General features: G+C 38.2%; 2 protein-coding genes across 3 annotated transcripts in view; one reads left to right on the top strand and one right to left on the bottom strand.

The window, feature by feature from the left end:
• Window positions 1-454: 454 nt before the first annotated feature.
• On the bottom strand, window positions 455-3,971 carry LOC120417207 (cilia- and flagella-associated protein 58). The gene is made up of 6 exons (XM_039579173.2): window positions 3,586-3,971; window positions 3,157-3,506; window positions 2,475-3,101; window positions 2,292-2,419; window positions 944-2,238; window positions 455-884 (listed from the first exon to the last, which is right to left on the bottom strand). The coding sequence occupies exons 1-6, from the start codon at window positions 3,706-3,708 to the stop codon at window positions 684-686; spliced, it is 2,724 nt and encodes a 907-aa protein (XP_039435107.1). The 5' UTR covers window positions 3,709-3,971; the 3' UTR covers window positions 455-683.
• Window positions 3,972-14,856: 10,885 nt separating this feature from the next.
• The window catches only part of LOC120432523 (ABC transporter G family member 23), a 177,013-nt gene continuing 171,259 nt past the window's right edge, over window positions 14,857-20,610 (top strand). The window contains exon 1 of one of the 2 annotated variants that reach the window (XM_052706506.1): window positions 14,857-15,742. In XM_052706506.1, coding sequence (XP_052562466.1) covers window positions 15,564-15,742 — 179 coding nt within the window. In that variant the 5' untranslated portion in view covers window positions 14,857-15,563. The remainder of the gene's footprint in view (window positions 15,743-20,610) is intronic. The other variant, XM_052706507.1, reaches the window with a different exon arrangement.

The raw sequence follows: 20,610 nt of genomic DNA on the forward strand, positions 1-20,610 counted from the left end.
AAACCTCCTCAATACACAGGTCGCGATCTTGCTCTTCTCGTCGCGTCACACGTTGCATGACTCTTGGTCTCAACCTGTCAATCTCACAGCCGCGACAACAATCGGTATAAATCTAAAGTCGTCGCAGAACCTATAATTTGGCGAAGCCCCCCAGAACCTTGACTCCCGCGTCGTCGTCGTGTTTGCTATAAAGCCGGCCATTATGGCGAATGTCGCACCATTGAAAAAGGAAAGCATGCGCGGCGATTTCTACGGGGAAGTGAATTTTCAACAACCGAAACCCACAGCTTATTAACCTTCACCTTGTTCAGCAAGAGGGGGGCTTCATCCAAGCAGGCTATGGATGATTGGTAAGCCGACGAGTCGCATCGCAGCGCGGCCGGCGTTGCCCTTCGCCGGCTACTTTGATTTTGACGGTCAACCGGTTTCGTTGTTATCACAGAGCCGTTTCGGAATCATTGACTTTTTTTCCTCACTCTTTCAAATATTTATTTGTCACACCAGATACACACACACACACTGGATACGAAAATGTAAATTTAAAGATATTGCTAGGAAACGGCGAACGACACCTGTGGTGGTGCCTCACCTTCCCGGTATGCAGATGAAGGAGGTTGAAAATCTGAAATTCAATAACGTTCCGTTCGTAATTGGTCGCCGCTAATCACTGCCCTGTCCTCGTTCTAGCAGGTCACCTTGTACCCGGACCCCATCATCCGATAGCCGGCACTCTTGCTGCCGTGGTTGGTGTTGGGCCGCTGTTGAGCCTGAAAAACGATCACCTCTCCGTGGTGTGACTGAACGCGACGGCTCCCACCACCACCGGAACCAACCGGAACGAGTGCCGAGCGAACCGTTTCCGCCAGCTTCTGCTTGTCACGTTTCTGAAAGAAGATTGACGTTAGTTTTGTGTTCTAATTTGCGTCCTCTCGGCGGTTCTCACCTCCCTCACGAGCTCCTTCTTCGTCTCCAGCAGTGACTTCTTGAGTTCATCCACCAAGCACTCTTGGCTTTTGCTGTCCACCTCCTTGATCCGAATCTCAGCCGAAAGTGCTTTCAGCTTCTTCGTTCTAGCCGTCAGCACCCGTTGCGTTGCACACAGTTGTTCCTTCATCTTCTGGTGCGGCAGCTTCTCCACCACTTCCTTCAGCTCACCGTACATTTTCTCCGATTCCTCGATGGTCTTCTCCTTCTCCTGTACCGTCACCGATTGGTACAGCACTCGGCGCTGCAACGTCTGCACCTTCACGATCAGATCCATCTTTTCCGGATCCTTGCCGGTCAGCTTTCTCCAGCGGTGCACGTTCATCGGTGTCAGCATCTCGTCCTCCAGTGCCCGAGCCTTGACGCGTTCCTGATTCAGCACTCGGTTCAGCTGGAGCACCTCCTGTCGCATGTCCGCCGTATTCGCCAATCCCCTAGCCAGCAAATTCCTCTGCGATCGCAAGTTGCTGATCTCAATCTTGAGCAGTCGGATGTCATCCAGCCGATCGCGATACTGACTCTCGCCCCGATCCAGCGCCATGTTCAGCATGTTTAACTTCTCCGTCATCGCGGTAATCTCCTCGACCTTCTGCGTCAGCTGCACCTTAATCAGATCCTTCTCGTTGATCGATCCGTCCAGCTGCTTCTTCAGCCGCACCATGTTCGCCGCATCCTCCGTCAGCGTCTTGTTCAACCTCGAGTTCTCCATCATCTTCTCCGACAGTTCCGACTTGGTGTGCTGCAGCGTTATCGATATGTTCTGCACCTCCGACTTGAGCGACTGCTTCTCCTTCTCGATCTTGTCGATCGTCTTGTTCGCCTTGAACATTTCCGCCACCTTTGTCGCGTTCTCATCCTTCAGCTGATCGACCGCGTGCACCGACGACTTCAGCCGATCCTTCAGCCCGTCGTTTTCCTTCATACACGTCGCCAGATCCCGCTCGAAGATGTTCCGCTCGCTGCGCGTCAGCTCCAGCGAGTTCTGGCACTGGAACAGTCGCGATTCCGTTTCCTTCAGCTTCTCGCGCAGCTCCACGATCTGGTTCTGCTTGTACAGCAGGTCATCGTTCATCTGTTCCAGCTTGTCCGACAGGTTCTGCACCTCCTCCGCGTTGCGGTCGCGATCCTTCTCGATCTTCATCATCACCATGCTCTGCTTCTGCGTTGCCGCCATGTGACCCTTGATTTCGTTCTCCAGCGTTTTTTGCTGCTTCTCCAGCAGAATGATCTGCTCCTGCAGATCGGAGATTGTCTCTGCAGAAATAGGAAGCCATTAGCACTTTACCTTCTACGGTTTTGATACTCACTGTTGGTTTTGGCAAGATCCTTCCGGGCAAGATCCCGCTCGCGAAGCACCGCATCGACTTGCTTCTTGGAAGCATCGAACGCCTTCTTGGAAACATCTCGCTCCTTCTCGAAGGTGACGATTACGGTCCTGTCAATGAAAACGTGTTAATTTCAGTGAATGCCGAAATTGTTCTCCGACTCACTTCAACTTGGACACCTCCTGATCCACGGTACACTTTGACGTCTCGATCGTCAGTATTTTCTTCTGCAGCAGTTCCTTGCTCTTGGTCAGCTTGGCGTTCTCCAGCCGGAACTTGTTGTTCTCGTCCTCCTTCAGCTTCAGGATGTTCACCTTGGTGTTGAGCTCGTTGGTGACCTTTTCCTTCAGCTGGACCATGTTTTCAAAGTCACCCTGCGCCTTCGCCAGCTTCACCTGCAGCAGGTTGTTGCTCGTGGTGAGCCGTTCCAGCGTGGTTCGGATCGCGGCCATCTGCATGTTCTGCTGCACGGTCGTCTTGTGGCTGGCTTCCGCTTGCGCCTTGAAGTGTTTCGCTTCATCGGTTTTGATCGCCAGCTCGGACGTCACCTCCGCGTGCTGAATCTGCAGGTTCTCCAGCATGCGCTTGTCGCGGAACGCCTCGTTCGAGGTCTCGTCCAGCACCTTGTACAGTTCCTTGACCTTGGTCTCGGTGTCGTTGCACTTGTTCTCCAGTTCTTCGATGTAGACGCGTTGGGTGTGAAGCCGCCGATTGAGTTCTTCAACTTCGGCGAACAGTCGGTCACGTTCCCGAAGGATGCTCTCCTTGTGCTTGCCCATCGCAGCTCCAACCCTGTAAGAATCAACTTTTCAGCTTCTCCGTTTTACCCTGGCTCGCCCGTACTCACTCGTCATCCTTGTCCCCGTGGCGGTCCGAGTCCGAGGAGAGCTTCTCCAGCTTTTCGCGCATCTGGTTCATCGTCTCCTGGGCCGCCTGCTCCCTCGTTTGGGCCGCATCGGCCCGCTTCCAGGCGCTCTCGATTTCCGCCCGCAGCGTCTGGATGGTGTCCTGGTCGCGCTGGGAGATGGCCAGCGCTTGGCCCACTCGGCCAGCGGCCGCCGCAACTTCGTCCTGCATTTTGGCGATTTTGTCCTGCTCGTCGAGCAGCTGCTGCCTCAGTTGCTGGCTGGTGAGCAACAACTTCTGAAAGTCCTCCGCCAGCGCATACTGCTGGTTGCCCTGCAGGTCTTTCACCGTCTGCGAAAAGGGGAATTCCAGGACAGGTCAAAATGTAGGCAACCCAAAAATAAAGATGGAACCAGGCCAGGTCACTCACCAGGTTCGCCTTGGCACACATCTCCTCGAAGAAGTCATCGGTGATATCCTTCGGAATGAGGTCATCCTCGAAGGTGGACTCCGGGGCCTGCGAATCCTCGCCACTCTCCTCGATCTGGTCCATCGCTACGAGACTTCCCGGAAACCACTGCAAATCTTCAACCTCTCAAAAGATTCGGAATTTTTGTGGAAAATTTTCTCAGTAATTTATCCGCTCCAAACAACCCGCGCTAGACTTCCATGGGAACCGGGGTGCGCGCCAACGGCGACGGAATTGGGACCAAGTGACGCAACAGGTTGCTGTTGGAGGAGTTTGGGATTGTTTTCAGGTTTTTCGTGCCTGTCAACGGCATGCAGCTGTCGTCACATTGACACGGGTGGGACACGTGACCTACTTGGATACATTTGGGTTTTTTATGTATTTTAGGTTTGTTTTCAGATGGAATTTCCCAACAAAACCTAATTAAATAACTATCGTGAAGTTTAATAAGTATTATTTAAGAATTACAGTGAGTGGAGAGTTATGATCAAATCATTTTTTTGCTACACGGAAAAAAAAGTGTTCCGGAAATCATGCAAATCGTACCATGAAATCGTGAATAACGCGATGTTTGCTTTACGAATTTTTGAACTATGCATATTGGGCACGAATTATCCAGGAATCATGAATAAATATGCATGACTTTCCATGGCCGATTTCACTCGTAAACGTGAATAATGTTCATGATTTCATGAAATAGATGCATGTAGGCGTGAAAAATATTCACGATTTTATGAATAAAAATTCATGATTACGATCGAAAAAATATACATCGTGAATAAAAAATCATGATTTCATGCATAAAATTCATGAAATCATGAATTTTTATGCATGAATTCGTGCACAGAATTCATGAGTTCTGGAATATTTTTTATGATTTATTTTTGAAGGCGTAAAAAAATTCGTGAAATCATGTATAAACTTCATGAAATCATGCATAAATTTCATGAATTCGTGATTTTTTTTTATGAAATCATGAATTTAATTCACGTTTACGAGTGTATTCGGGCATGTCTAATCATGCATATTTATTCACGGCTCCTGGTTTATTCGTGCCCAATATGCATAGTTCAAAAATTCGTAAAGTAAAACTCATAATATTCACGATTTCATGGTACGATTTTCACAATTTCCGGATTACTTTTTCTGTACATTTACCATATCGTTCCACTGGGTGCAAATATCGGAATTGACAAGGAACCCTGTTTTGTGAAAAAACGGAGGACATTTTATGTGATGCCAATGTACTCTGGCCCCACCTGGCCACTATGGAACCGGTCACCGGTTACCGGTGGTCACTGGGGACATTTCGGAATGTGCAAGGAACCCTGTATTGTGACATATCAAAATTCATGAAATTTCAAACTGTGGCCATTGCATATGATGCCAATGTACTCTGGCCCCACCTGGCCACTATGGAACCGGTCACCGGTTACCGGTGGTCACTGGGGACATTTCGGAATGTGCAAGGAACCCTGCAATGTGACATATCAAAATTCATGAAATTTCAAACTGTGGCCATTGCATGTGATGCCAATGTACTCTGGCCCCACCTGGCCACTATGGAACCGGTCACCGGTTACCGGTGGTCACTGGGGACATTTCGGAATGTGCAAGGAACCCTGTATTGTGACATATCAAAATTCATGAAATTTAAAACTGTGGCCATTGTATGTGATGCCAATGTATTCTGGCCCCACTTGGCCACTTTGGAACCGGTCACCGGTTACCGGTGGTCACTGGGGACATTTCGGAATGTGCAAGGAACCCTGTATTGTGACATATCAAAATTCATGAAATTTAAAACTGTGGCCATTGTATGTGATGCCAATGTACTCTGGCTCCATCTGGCCACCTTGGAACCGATTACCGGTCACTGCAGAAGAATTCTAAATTTACAAAGGTCCCAGTTATGTGATGTTCAAAAATGCCTTAAATAAATGAAAAATACAATCATAACTTTAGTAAAACCAACATTCAAAACTTGACATGAGCATTTCGGAAAAGTTAATTGGGTACCGATCGTTAAAATATTTGAAATTCGCAAAATACATAAAATAAATAAAATGCTCAAAATACTTAAAATACTTTTATGTATACTTTATTACAGAGTTTTTAAGCCAAAACTGGTTCAACTCTTTACTTAAAATAATTAAAATACTTAAAATACTTAAAATACTTAAAATACTTAAAATACTTAAAATACTGAAAATACTTAAAATACTTAAAATACTTAAAATACTTAAAATACTTAAAATACTTAAAAAACTTAAAATCCTTAAAATACTTTAAATACTTAAAATACTTAAAATACATAAAATACATAAAATACTTAAAATACTTAAAATACTTAAAAGACTTAAAATACTTAAAATACTTAAAATACTTAAAATACTTCAAAAAATCAAACCATCCACATTAACGACCCCCGGGTCTTTTGTGGTCTCTATTGCAAGTTTCTGCTCGAACCTAGGAGTCCGAAGGCTTGAATGGGGAGAGCACCCAAACCTCTTTTTACTCCAAGGAACCTTCCAACCCCGGTGTTTGAACTGACGACCTTTGGATTGCGAGTCCAACCGCCGCCAGCGATTCCACCGGAGTAGGTTTGGTTTGGTTTGTTGTTTGTACTTATGGCATGGAGACGACTCCTACACCTGGAATGACTTAACGGCCTAAAAACCAAGGCCGGGACCGACATTTTACTTCCTCATCCGATGGAAGGTTGCAGCAGATGGTAATCGAACCCAGAATCATCCGCTTACAAAGCGGACAGCGTAACCATTCGGCCACGCACTGCCACTTAAAATACTTAAAATACTTAAAATACTTAAAATACTTAAAATACTTAAAATACTTAAAATACTTAAAATACTTAAAATACTTAAAATACTTAAAATACTTAAAATACTTAAAATACTTAAAATACTTAAAATACTTAAAATACTTAAAATACTTAAAATACTTAAAATACTTAAAATAATTAAAATACTTAAAATACTTAAAATAATTAAAATACTTAAAATACTTAAAATACTTGAAATACTTAAAATACTTGAAATACTTAAAATACTTAAAATACTTAAAATACTTAAAATACTTAAAATACTTAAAATACTTAAAATACTTAAAATACTTAAAATACTTAAAATACTTAAAATACTTAAAAAACTTAAAAAACTTAAAATACTTAAAATACTTAAAATACTTAAAATACTTAAAATACTTAAAATACTTAAAATACTTAAAATACTTAAAATACTTTAAATACTTTAAATTTGTTAAATACTTAAAAAAATACTAACAATATTAAAATTATTAACATACTTAACATACTTTAAAGAACATCTTTCAAAATCTTAAAATACTTGAAATACTTCAAAAAATCAAATTATTCGCTCTACAGCATTGCCTTGGCGTTCTCGATTGCGAGATTCCTACTCGAAACTAAGTGTCCGAAGGCTTGATTGTTGAGGCAATTGCAAACCTCTTTTTACACCTTAGCTTCCATCCACCCCGGGATTCGAACTGACGACCTTTGGATTGTAAGTCCAACTGCCTACCAGCGACTCCACCGAGGCAGGACCCAGGGAGACGACTCCTACACCTGGACTGAGCTAACGACCTAACCTTTTGGTTAGTCCGGGGCCAACATTTACTTCCCGTCCGACGGAAGGCGTGATCAGACAAATCTCGTCTCGAAAAATGCCACCGGGACCGTCTGGGATCGAACCCAGGCCGACTGGGTGAGAGGCAATCACGCTTACCCCTACACCACGGTTCCCGGCACTTGAAATACTTAAAATATTTAAAAACCTAGAAAAAATGATATGCTTAAAATTATTTAAATACTTAACAAATTTTATACAATTTAAATATTTCAAATAATTGAAATACTTAAAAACTTTAAAAACATAGAATAATAAAATACCTGAAAAAATTAAAATAATTAAAATCACACCTAAACAAAAAAAATATTTCAAATACTTAAAATATTAGAAGTACTTGAAATATTAAAATACCTAGAAAAAATTAAATGCTTAAAATTATTCAAATTCTTAACAAACTTTTAACACTTCAATAATTTCAAATGCTTGAAATAATTAAAAACCTTAAAAACATATAATATTAAAATACCTGAACAAATGAATATACTTAAAATCATTAGCATATTTAACATACTGAAAAAATAAATATTTCAAATACTTAACATATTTTTAATACTTACAGTAAAATACTTAGGTAAAATACCTAAAAAAATAAATGCTTAAAATTATTTAAATACTCAACAAACTTTAAACACTTTGAATATTTAAAATAATTGAAATACTTAAAAACTTTTAAAAGTCACAATATTTACATTCCTGGAAAAATAAAAATACCTAAACTCATTTGCATATTTAAGATACCTAACAATAATAATAATTCAAAAAACTTATTATACTTTACAAAATTAAAGTAAATAAGAAAATTTAATTGCGTAAAATTATTTTAATACGTTATAAACTTCAAATACTTTAAATATGTTAAATACTTAAAAAATGCTTATGCTTACAATATTAAAATCATTAAAATTATTAACATACTTTACCTATGTCCCCTTTTCTAGCTCAAAATAAAGCACCGAAATGTCACTCAGCGCATCCACGTGAACCGATATAATACGAGATTTATTCGTTTCTAAAACCAAAACAAACACCACTGTCTGTCACACGCGTAGAATGCTCCGGCAATTGACAGAAAACCGAAATCCCTACGAGTCCGCGACCAAGAAACTGCCACACGCGGAGATAAAACACGGGAACTGTCTTATGGACCATGTTCCCCTTGATTCGACTTCAAACAAACACGTGAACAAACCGGGAACTGTTCCGTCTTTTGCAGATATCTTACTTTGTTACTCATCCTGCCGCTTGGTCCTCCTCCCGCGCTCGGTCCTCTTCCTGCTAGCCCTTGGCTCCGTTGCCATTTCCACAGAACGGCCGCAGATCTTTCCCCGGTTCCGGTGGACAGCACCTCCAAATCCCGGGTCCACAAATCACGGCCACTTTCACCGGCAAACACAACAGGACGCGACAAGTCACAACGCGTTTGACTTCGTGGCAAATAAACACGCGGCTGAACTGGCAAGCGAAAAACAAACATGACAGTTCGAACGAAACTGTTCTTGATTGATCAAGATCACTCGTCATAAACATGGATAAAAATTCATAAACCCATGAATGCTATGCACGAATTCATGCATTTTATTCATGAAAACATGTAAACTTTCATGAAATCATGGAAAACATGATTCATAAATTCGCGAATAAAATTTTACGACGTAAAATTTACGCATGCATAAATAATCGTAAAATCATGAATATTTTTCATGAATTCATGCAGTTTAATCATGACTTCATGAAAATCAGTCATGAAATCATGAATAGTGATATGCATGATTTCATGAAGGAAAATTCATGAATATTCGTAAAAATATTTTAGCCATGAATAAAATTCATAAATTCGTGCATTTTTATGCACTATTTCATGAATAAAATTCATGAAATCATGAAGGGTATCACGAAATCATGCACAAATTAATTCACGAATTCATGAATCGAAATTCACGATTTCTCGCACACTTTTTTTTCCGTGTATATTGAAATTTTCAAAAATACCTGCTTTTAAAGAAGCAATTTGATAATGCAGAGCAACATGCGATTCTTGTCCCATGCCCTTGAACGCCACAGTCCATCGATCTTCCGGAGGCGCTGCACAAATCCATGAAACCAGTTTCGATCAAAGTGTCTCTTTCCTTTTATTCATAAGTCCTTGCCGCAGGCCAACTTGTAATGAGTTGCAGTCACCGGTGCGCAAATTTTCCGTTGTCCAAGGTAACACCACTATTTCTGGTCATGCTAGGCACCGAAAACAACGGTTTTCTATCAAATTAAGTGACAATTGTCATTTTTTCGAATTCCGGTTTTCGTCGATTAGCGTTGATCTAGTTGGCCGAGACGAGGTCTTCAAATTGCGTTGGGGACCTGGACCTACACGGTCCGGTCACGTCATGAATTATGCATCAGTGCGTCGCGGCGCGACAATACGCACATTGAGCTCACCTTAAGGTGCTCAACATGAAGTTCAACATGTGCGGTTTGTGAAGTTTCGCTTTTTCTCTTCCGGATTCTCTTTCTCAGTGAGTTGTTGGCCGCGCTGCATATGTGCACGCAAGTTGAGTGTACTCAAGTTTGGGTAAAGTGAGGTATTGTTGAACTGAACTTGAAATTATTTTCCGTTCCCTGAAGAAGTCTCGATGAATTTTTCCAACCCATCGATGTTAAGCAGTAATAATGTACAATTTTTAGATTTTGATGTCTAAATCGTTTCATAATCCGCTCAGTCATCTTCTGAATGCACCTCGTGTTTGCTGTCTGGCTCACAAGTTCATCCAACTTGGCGGAGCAAACATTGCTACACACACCCCAACTGAAAGAAATAAATGTTTGCACGATAAACCAGATTCTGAGGATTGCACCAGCACAATCGCGCCTCGACGATTGATCGAACCAACACACCCAACGCGATAAACTTGTTTTCTTCACTAACCATCGTAGTGAATCAAGCCTCGGTGGGATCCAAGAAAGCCGCGCGATCTTCGCGATCTATGAGTGAGTGAGTGAGTGTGAGGAAAAAGGGGGACACTCACTCTGCGATCATTAAAACCAGTTCACCGTGAGTGATTTGCTTGCACGTGAGTGTAGTGATAGCATAGAAGAGGAACCTTCATTCTTGTGCTGCGTAGATTTTTTTGAAATCATCCGTCCCTTTCTAGACTTTTGTGTAATCCTTGGGACAAGTGTGCGTTTATCGTAAATCTAAGGTAACTTCACAATAGTATGCAACCTTGGTCGTTTTCAGGCAAGGTTACGTCCTTTTGAAATTTTTTTTTTCAGTAATATGGTGGGCTATTTCGAAGGTTATTTTTGAACTTTTTTGTTTCAATAAAATAAATAAATAAATAAATGAAAAAACATAAGACGCGCCTAAAAAAGTATGTAGTCTTACATATTTTTGTTTTTAATTGAACTTTTCCCACATTAATGGTAAAATTACATCGAAAAAAACCTAATCCATTTATGTAGTTAGTGTCTTTTTCACTCCTTATCAAAAATAAGACATACAAAAAAAATAGTAAATAATTGAGATCTGGCATCGAACTTGGTTGTTAAACGGAACATCTCAAATGAAAAAAGGCTTTAAAAAGTCATGAAAATAACTTAAGTGGTCATAACTTGAGACTGGGTTGCCAGATCTTCAAACTTGTATACTCTTTTGGAAGGTCTTTCGATTCCCTATCCAATAGGTCGATTGATTGATCAGGACATAGTTTTCATACAGATAAGTGAGATCCGAGTTAGAAAAAAGTACATAAATAACACTTAATTAGTCATAACTTGAGACAGTGTTGTCAGATTTTAAAAATTTTAGACTCGTTAGATTTTTTTGATTAACATTCCAACGCCCAAGGCTCCAAAAAAGTTGGAACGGTAACTTCAACTCAATGGTTCTCGGGCATAACTCAACCAATCAAGATGATTCTTCTTTCCAGCGATTTGTTAGGATGTCTAGATGATTCTAGACCTTTGCAGAACTTAATTTGATCAAATCTGTAATTTTTGCGATCAAAAACATCGTTCCAACTTTTTTTTTCGCGTGTAAAAAAAATTTGTCGAAAATTCCGCGGAGGCAGTCGTTTAAAAAAAGTTGAAACGATGTTTTCGGTCGCAGAAATTACAGATTTGTTGAAATCAAGTTCTGCAAAATTTTAGGATCATCTAGACATTCTTACAAATCACTGAGAACAAGAATCGTCCCGATTGGTTGAGTTATGCCCGAGAACGGGCGTGTTGAAGTTACCGTTCCAACGTTTTTTGGGAGGCTTGGGCGTCCGTGTAAGTTGGACATGCGTTGGGCATTCCAGTGTTAAAAAAACCAAGCAAACTAAAAAAAATCCATTGATATTACGGTATAAACGGGTGAGGATAATTGAAATTTGAAGATTAATGTAAAATAAAAAGTGTAAAATACTATCTGATCTTTTAACCTGAGATTTTCTAGATTACCCGAGCAGGCGGAAATAACTTGGGAATAACATTTTTTGATATTTGAAAATACTAGGCCAATAACATTTTATGTTATTAATATCAAGATTTGTTATTCGTCGTTATGATTTTTTGGTTATTGGATTGTTACTGTAGACTAATAACATTGTAAGTTATTCTTCGAACAAATCTCTGTTATTATTTTTTGATATTTTAACAACTAATCCGATCATCTCAATAACAGTTGAAGTTATTCCAAAGTTGTTTTGGCTTTCAACCAATAACAGAGCAATAACAAATTTTGCTATGATAACAGAAACTGTTATTAAACTCTTATGCAAAAGTGGATTTATCAAGAAGATTCCATAACACTTTCTGTTATTTTAACAGTATTTGATATGTCATGAATTTTGTAAATTTAAAAAAAAATTGGAGTGGAAAGAAGATAACAGAAGTTAAACTTTTTCTTATATAATATTTCAAGGAACTGTTCATGTTTGATATTATGGAAAAAACAGAAGTGCTACAGAAATAAGAATAAATTATTTCGATTAAAAGAAACACTCATTTGTAGATACAAGATTAAAAATTTAAAGAATATGAAATTCTTCAAAGCAGGTTTGAGTTCAGGCTTTAAATGAACTTCTCATATTTGAAAGAACAAATCTAGAGTTTTTGCCTTCCTCACCTTACTGAGGAAAGGCTATAAAATCACTCGAAAAACGAAATTCTGAATTTGACCTCCTAGACCCACCTTCATGTATACTTATCGACTCAGAATCACATTCTGAGAAAATGTCTGTGTGTGTGATGGGATGTTGATCAAAAAAATTTGCACTGGATTATCTCGGCACTGGCTGAACTGATTTGGACAGTAGCGTGGTTCACGTTTCTATGAAAAAGACAAAAGTTGTTATTTTGTCTTGCATCAACCGGAATTTCGTTCTTTTATGTCCCCAGAAGCACTCCTGAAAATTTGAGCCCATTTGGTAAGGTCTAGGAGCTCCAGTTTTAATTTGAAATTTATATGGGATTTTGATTTATTTTCCATGGGAAACTATCTTTTTTTACATTGTATTAGGATTTTTTTATAAATCGATGAAATGACTTGATTCTTATAGTAGGAGATAGGTTTTGAACTGGGGAACAACTTTGTAGAACATACCAACATGCTAGGAAGTGACCCTTTAAAGATACAGATACTTTTAGATGGTGGCTTTTGAAGGGGCCCCTTCAAAAGCCACCATCTAAAAGTATCTGTATCTTTAAAGGGTCACTTCCTAGCATGTTGGTATGTTCTACAAAGTTGTTCCCCAGTTCAAAACCTATCTCCTACTATAAGAATCAAGTCATTTCATCGATTTATAAAAAAAAATCCTAATACAATGTAAAAAAAGATAGTTTCCCATGGAAAATAAATCAAAATCCCATATAAATTTCAAATTAAAACTGGAGCTCCTAGACCTTACCAAATGGGCTCAAATTTTCAGGAGTGCTTCTGGGGACATAAAAGAACGAAATTCCGGTTGATGCAAGACAAAATAACAACTTTTGTCTTTTTCATAGAAACGTGAACCACGCTATTGGACAGTATTAGTCTCATTCGATCCGTCTTGGGGTCCCATAAGTCGCTATTGAAAATTATAAAGTTTAGTAAAGTACTTCAAAAGTTATGCTAAAAAACAATTCTTACAAAAGTCCGGAAGATTGTAAAAAGGGTGGTTTTTGTAAGAAATCCCGTCATGTTTTACATTTATAGAAAGGTATTTGAATGACCTTTCCAACGAGTTCAGAAGATTGAAGATCTGACAACCCTATCAAAAGTTATGCGCACTTTAGTGTTATTAATGAACTTTTTAGAGACCGGATCTCATATATTTCGATGACAACGTAGTCCAGATCTATCATGCGACCTGGCGATGGTTAGGTGATTAAAAGACCTTTCCAAAAGAGTTCAAAAGATTGAAGATCTGACAAACCTATCAAAATTTATGTGCACTTAAGTGTTATTTATGAACTTTTTAGAGACCGGATCTCATATATTTCGATGAAAACATTGTCTGGATCTATCATGCGACCTGGATAGGTGATCAAATGACCTTTCCAACGAGTTCAGTAGATTGCAGATCTAACAACCCTATCAAAAGTTATAAGCACATAAGTGCCCCGAATTATGAAGATCTGACTACCCAATCTGATGGTGAATAATGAATCAAGTTGATAGAACACTGAAAGGTCCACCCTTGTGTATCTATTTTGGATAGCATTACCCTCTAAATGTGAGGAAGGCAACAACCACCTAAGGGTGGATTAAGTAACGTTTTTTTAATAGGTCCTATAAATATATGAAACACAATAGCTCTGGAAATTATTTTGACTTAATACTGAAACTATCATAAATATTACTGAAACAAGATTACAGTATTTTGAAATATTACCAAAAAAAAATAAACAAAATGAAACCGTTAAAAACATGTTTTAGTTAAGACATTTTCTCAAAAAATATTTAAGAAAAACAGATAACAAATTTAAATAATACTTGTATATGTTTAACTTTTCGTTTTTTGAACCTCTTGGCATTCGACTATTCATACAGATCGTTTTTCTAACATTTGTCTCAAATTTCTAGATGTAACATTCCATTTTTTTAATGTTTGACGACTATGATCTCAAATTTTATCTTTAAAATGAGAAAAAAAGATGATTAAAAGTTTTTTTTTTGTTTTTTTTTTATTTTAAAATTGGAAAATTAAGAAATTACGGTCGATTGTTTCAAAGAACCACTGCGCTTCCGTTCACCTGCTTGAACGAGCTTTCCGTCCGTCTCTCAGAAGTTCACTCCCCAAAGTAACTCAAACTCTCTCATTCGCCACCCACCCCCGGTGTGACCCGCTGCAACGCTGCGAGTATCGCGTGGCAGTCCGCCCAGTCAATCGGTAGCCACTGCTGCAGTCCGGTTCTCCTCGACAAACCAGTTCTCCACTGGCCGGGAATCTTCACTCGAAACTTACTCGCGCGACTTAAACTCTCACCTGAGCAGGTGAGATCTCGCGGCGTAAAAGCTCTGCTAGTGTTGGTGAGTGACTTGGTCGCGGAATTCGCTGGGTTCGTGCGGCGGCGCTCGCGTTCCAGCCTAGACAGTCTCCAGCAGTGACCCAGCGCGATCGGTTTGAAAATTTCAGCAAAGATCTTCCGCCGTCGAGTGTCAGTGTTTCGTGCGCGTTCAATCTCTGTGGATTTTGGCCGGTTGAGAGAGGCGAGATAAAGAAACACAAAGTGTTTAAAGAGTTACCAAATGTGTGCCACTAGTACAACAACAGCAACCAGGAAAATCGAGTGAGAGTTGCGAAGATCGCGCATTTCCGCGACGCGACTACGAAGAAGACGGCGATAACTTCGGAATTATTGTGCATTCCGCCTAAAAGGTTTTATATTGTCTAGTCAAGCAAGCGCTCAGCGCGCCCACGTCGGTGACATTTGCGCCCAAGTGCCAAAAAAAAAAAAAAAGAAAACAACAGAAAAAACACTTTCTCCAGGTGTGTTTTCGTGACGTTGTGTGGTGGAGTCTCTTCTGGTTTGTGCTCACAGTACCAACACAGCAATAACCGAAAGCCAAACATAGCCGAAGTGCACATGGGTCTTGCAGTTAAGCGCCATTTACTGTAGCGTAATAAGTTAGAGTTGTTGTTGCTGTGTCAAGGGGAAAGAGGAAGAGCAGCGAAAAAAAAACCCGCAAATTCAAATACAAAACGCAAAACAATTGTTAGTATTGTTGTGCAGCCGCGTGACTAAGTTAGCGAGGAAAAACAAAACGAAAGAAATCAAAAAAGAAGAAGACGTAGTTGAATTTTGGCGATGATGGCACCCGTAGGCGGAAGTACCGGCGATCCGATCGCGATCATCTCGACGGGATCGGTGGTTCCGGCGGTGCCGGCAACTCAGCAAGGTGGAAATCCAGCCACGAAAGCTACCGAGTTGGACAAGCGGCGCATCAGTCGGATGTTTAGTTGGACCGCGGAGTCGCCCGTTGTCACGTAAGTGCCGTTATCTGGAGATAATTTAAAAGACATGATAAAGTAAGAGTTGAGCAGCATCAGAAATTTAAAACTAAACATTTCAATTCATCTCACAAACGGTTACGAAATTATTCTAATAACGTAGTGATTTTTAGGCCAAAAACGAGAAGAGTCGAATTTTTAAACAGGCCGAAAATGCCGAGCCGGCCAAGAGCCGGCATTGTTTAGAGTCATGTAGTTAAATTAAGTTATAATTCTATTTCTTCATTTGAGTTCGCCTTGTTTTGTCTATAATTTTCGTACTTGAGTAATTCTCTACGTTTGTTAAACAAGTCGGCTTACCTTTGTATTTTTTTTTAATTTTTATTAAACTTTGTCCATGTAGGTTCTATCTAAAAAAGCAATTTTGCATCATTAGTTTGTCCATGCACGTCTCCATGCAATTTTACGGCATGGTCATACAAAACGGATATGTGAATATTTATAATTGTTTTTCTTGTTGAGAAACAATTTTCTGATCGGTTTGGTATCATCGACAAAGTTTTTTACTTTTTCATTCTTGTCTATTAGAACTACATTGCATAAAGCTTTTTTTTTACAATCATTTATTCTCGTCAGTAACCCATTTTTGGCACACAGTTAAAAATAGTTTTAATTTGTAAGGTGTAATTTTGGAAGGTTGAATATTACCTCTTTATTGTTGTACACCAGAAAAGTGGTAAAATTACACATTTTTTCTTAAAGATGTACTCCTTTCCAGATGATATTACCATGATTTTCTTTACTGAGCATATTGCTCGATTAAAGCTTCAAAATATATTTTTATGGCATTAAATTACCAGAAAACGCTCTGCCTCGATTTTTTACTGAAATACTTAATGTATTTTTTTTATCAAAATTTCTATTTTGAGGCATCATTCAAATTTTGCTCAGGCGTAATCTAATCCTAAGCCTTTTCAGCATGCTTCGGACTGGTTCCTTTGTATTAGATTAGATTATACAAAGTTTAATTTGCAATCGAAAATGACTAGACTTTTTTTTTAGATAGTTTACCGCTTTCAAGTTGTAGGCAATTTCAGTAACAAGTTCATCGGTTGCATTTGTTGGTCCTCTACCCGGAAATCACGTGAGAATAACATTTTGTGATATTTAAAAATACTAGCTTAATAACATTTTATGTTATTTCTAACAAGTTTTGTTATTCGCCGTAATGATTTATTTTTGTTATTGGATTGTTATATTAATAACAGACTAATAACATTTTTAGTTATTCTTCGAACAAATCTTTGTTATTTTTTTTTTTGTTATTTTAACAACTAATCCGATCATCCCAATAACAGTTGGATTTATTCTTCCATAAAAAAATAACAAATTTTGTTATGATAACATAAAATGTTATTGAACTCTTATGCAAAAATGGATTTTGCAAGAATGTTCCATAACACAATTTGTTATTGAAATTGCTTGAATTTTGATATTACCGACTGCCCGGGTAAACATAAAAAAATCAAAAAATGAAAAATATTTAAATTGGGATTTTTTTTCCGTGTAAATATTTTATCTCAAAAGTTCTAATCATAATCTACATCTTTGCCTAAGACACCAAATCGATCAAAAACATCTTCCAGTTTTGTATGATCAGCCCGAAATTTAATGGAAATTGTGTAATAAACTAATTAAACAGAAGGCAAGTTGAATTTTTTAATGTTGGAAATTTGGTTGGTTGAATATTTCCTCTTTTTTGAATAATTTTACCTCAAAAATGTGTGAAAATGTGAACCTGATCAGAAGACTGATTCAGAGCGATGATAGGGGAGAGTGGGGAGACTTGATCCCCTTTTTTGTATCACCCATAACTCTGTCAATTTCTCACAAAACTTTGAACTTTTTGCATCAATTGTAAACTTAAACATTCAATTATGTTTGAATGATAAGGGTATTTCATCAGATGAACTCTCCGAATCATGCCAAGTGTTAAAAAAAAAAAATTAACGGGATTTTTCAAAATGTTAGGTGTAACTTGATCCCCCTTTCAACATTTTGATGAAATCTTAAGCAAAATGTTTCTTATTCATCCAAACTTTTAATTTATTATAAGTTACAGCAATTTCACGTAAAACCTGTACGTTTGTGTTCAAAATATAACAAGTTTAGTATGTAAAATATTTAAAAACTTAAAATCTTATTTTTTAGACCAAAATTGAGCATGTTTACAAAAGCTGATATTTTTTGTTTACAAAACATTTGAAAAATGGTTCAAAATGCAGTAAGTTATGTACAACTATACTTAAGAAAACAATGTACGAAAAACCAGCCCAATTCATTAAGCTTGAGGCTAATTCAAGTGACTGAAAAATGCAGGGATCAAGTCTCCCTAAACGTACTTTTTGATACAATTTATTGTAAATAGTATGACTATAAATTTAACGTCAAATGCTTATGGGTCTTGGAGTTGATAAGTTTATCAAACATTTCGAGCATATAAAATATTTTTTGAATAAATTTTGAGTGTTTTCTATACATATCAAAACAAAGAAAAAAGATCTCTTGGAGGTTTTTTGCAGCACTTTTTAGAAAAGTGTGCGTAACTCAATATAAACATTTTTAATTTTATTCTTTGTTTTCTTACAATAAGTTTTGGTCAATTTCGAACAACTTTCTAGAACAAAGCTAATTTTTTAACCCATATGCTGACGAGATACAGGCTTGAAATCAAGTCTCCCCACTCTTCCCTACACCAAAATGTCACCTTTTTAAAATTTTCAATGTGATTTTTAAATGAAAGATTTCATTTTTATAATGATACAAGAATTGCAATGCACACAGTAATTTTTTTTTGTAAATTTGGATGGTGTTATTTTGGAAGGTTGAATATTACCTCTTTTATGATGTAATTTTACCTCAATTTAGACTGAAAAAGTGACATTACAACAGAAAAGTGTTAAAGTTACACATTTTCAGAGGTAAAATTACACATTTTTCTGACATAAAAGATGTACCCCTTTCCAGATGTAAAATTACCATGATTTTTTATTCTGTACGCTTTAAATGCGTTTTTTTTACCTCAAACGCAAAAAATATTAACCAATTAATATCTGCAAGCCATTTAATGGGAGAGGAGTATTATCGTAAATTCTGTTGTCCCGTCACGCAAAGAAATGACTGACAAAAACTCAAATTTTAACCAATTCGTTCAGTTCAAGGATCAAAAGATTCGTTTTTTAATTATTGTATAATGCGTAGATGAAAAATATTTTCAAAAAAAAAAAAAAATCGAACAGGCAAAACTGTAGTGATTTGTTGGAGTGCCTTTTAATCATCATAAAAGAGGTAATATTCAACCTTTCAAAATTACACCTTCCAAATTTACACATTTTTTACTGTGTACAATATTGTTTATTCTACATGACATTTCCATGTACCTAGAAAAATCAATTATCTTTCCAGATATTTAAAAACATTTATTTTTTTAAAGGAGCCGAAGAATCGGTCTATAACACATTTTTTGACACAAATTCCGTAATCATTGCCCTGATAAATAGTATAATTTTTTTGGGTATGCAAAATGGCTTCTTTTGATATAAGGAATGCAATTGCATAGTTTCATCCAAATAAAGGAATGGAAAATTAAAATCTCGAAAAAAGCTTGCGAAATTTTGAGACGAGTCAGACATATTTATAGAAAATTTTCTTCTTTGGTATAGTATGGACGATTCCTAAGGCAAAGTTGAGCCAAATCCAATAGAGTTTAAATTTGGTGAAAAAAATCTGTTCATGCAAAAAACGTTTTAATTTAGATCGATAGTAACTTTTCAGTAACAACTCGGATCGGATCGGATTTAGTTCAAATTAGAATCTCACCCTTGACCAAGTTTCCCCACAATGAACATCACCTTGCGGGAAAAAAAAACGAAAGTTTGTCCATATTTTTTTGAATTCCCACACAAACTTCAATTCTCAATAACGACCCCTAAACCTTTACCGATTTGGCTCGAAACTGCCAAAAATGCAAATTTTTGCCTAAGAAAAAGAACCAGAGGGTGGGTAATCTAGGATTGTTCCAATTTTCCATTCTTGTCATCCATGGGGAGCAGGCATTTTTATAACAAATTAGAACAGAACTTGAAATAAATGCTTTGGTTTAATACTTAGAAACAAATCACAAATTTCAGAACGATAATAAGATAAGCAAAGCAGAAGATATTTCCTAGAAGAATACATGAAACAATTGGGATGTTCTTTAAAATTTCCCCGATCTGATCCCAAATGACGCATGTTGATACAAATTGTGCGACTTCCAGGTGGAAGAAAAATCGCACACTACATCTCATCATCATCATCATTATTTATCATTTGGCAAACGTGCACAAAGCCACTGAGTCAATGGTCAGCGTGCCCCCCATGTCCAGTGGTCATTACTTACAATCGGGCACCTCGGACGACTCGGCTTGGCGTAATCGCGCGGTTTGCAAATTGGCCCGACGATGCTGCACTCATTGACCTCTCTCTCTCTCTTCTGTTTTTTCCACCCGCCCCATCATCATTTCAGCTTAGAGCTGCGATGGAAATTTCTGCCCCCGTCATGCCATTTGATGGCAGATATTGACTCTTGGCTGTACTGTCTTTTTTTTTGCGTATGCAACACAAAAGTTTAAGAAGAGCCGAGCTGTGTGTGTGTTACCTGGTCATCACCAGTCGGTCAGGTGAGGAACCGTGTTTGGTGCCCCGGTAGGGGAGTCAGATCAAAAACGGCACTGTGATTTGATTGGACGTTTTTCTCAGTTTTTCTCATAAATTCTAGATAGAATTCAAACGCTTTCGAAAATCTACAAACAGTTGAGTTCGTAAAAACCATTTTTGTATCTGCGAAATTTTTTACATTTTTG

This window comes from Culex pipiens, chromosome 1 (assembly GCF_016801865.2).
Source record: "Culex pipiens pallens isolate TS chromosome 1, TS_CPP_V2, whole genome shotgun sequence".
In the NCBI taxonomy this organism is placed as follows: domain Eukaryota; kingdom Metazoa; phylum Arthropoda; class Insecta; order Diptera; family Culicidae; genus Culex; species Culex pipiens.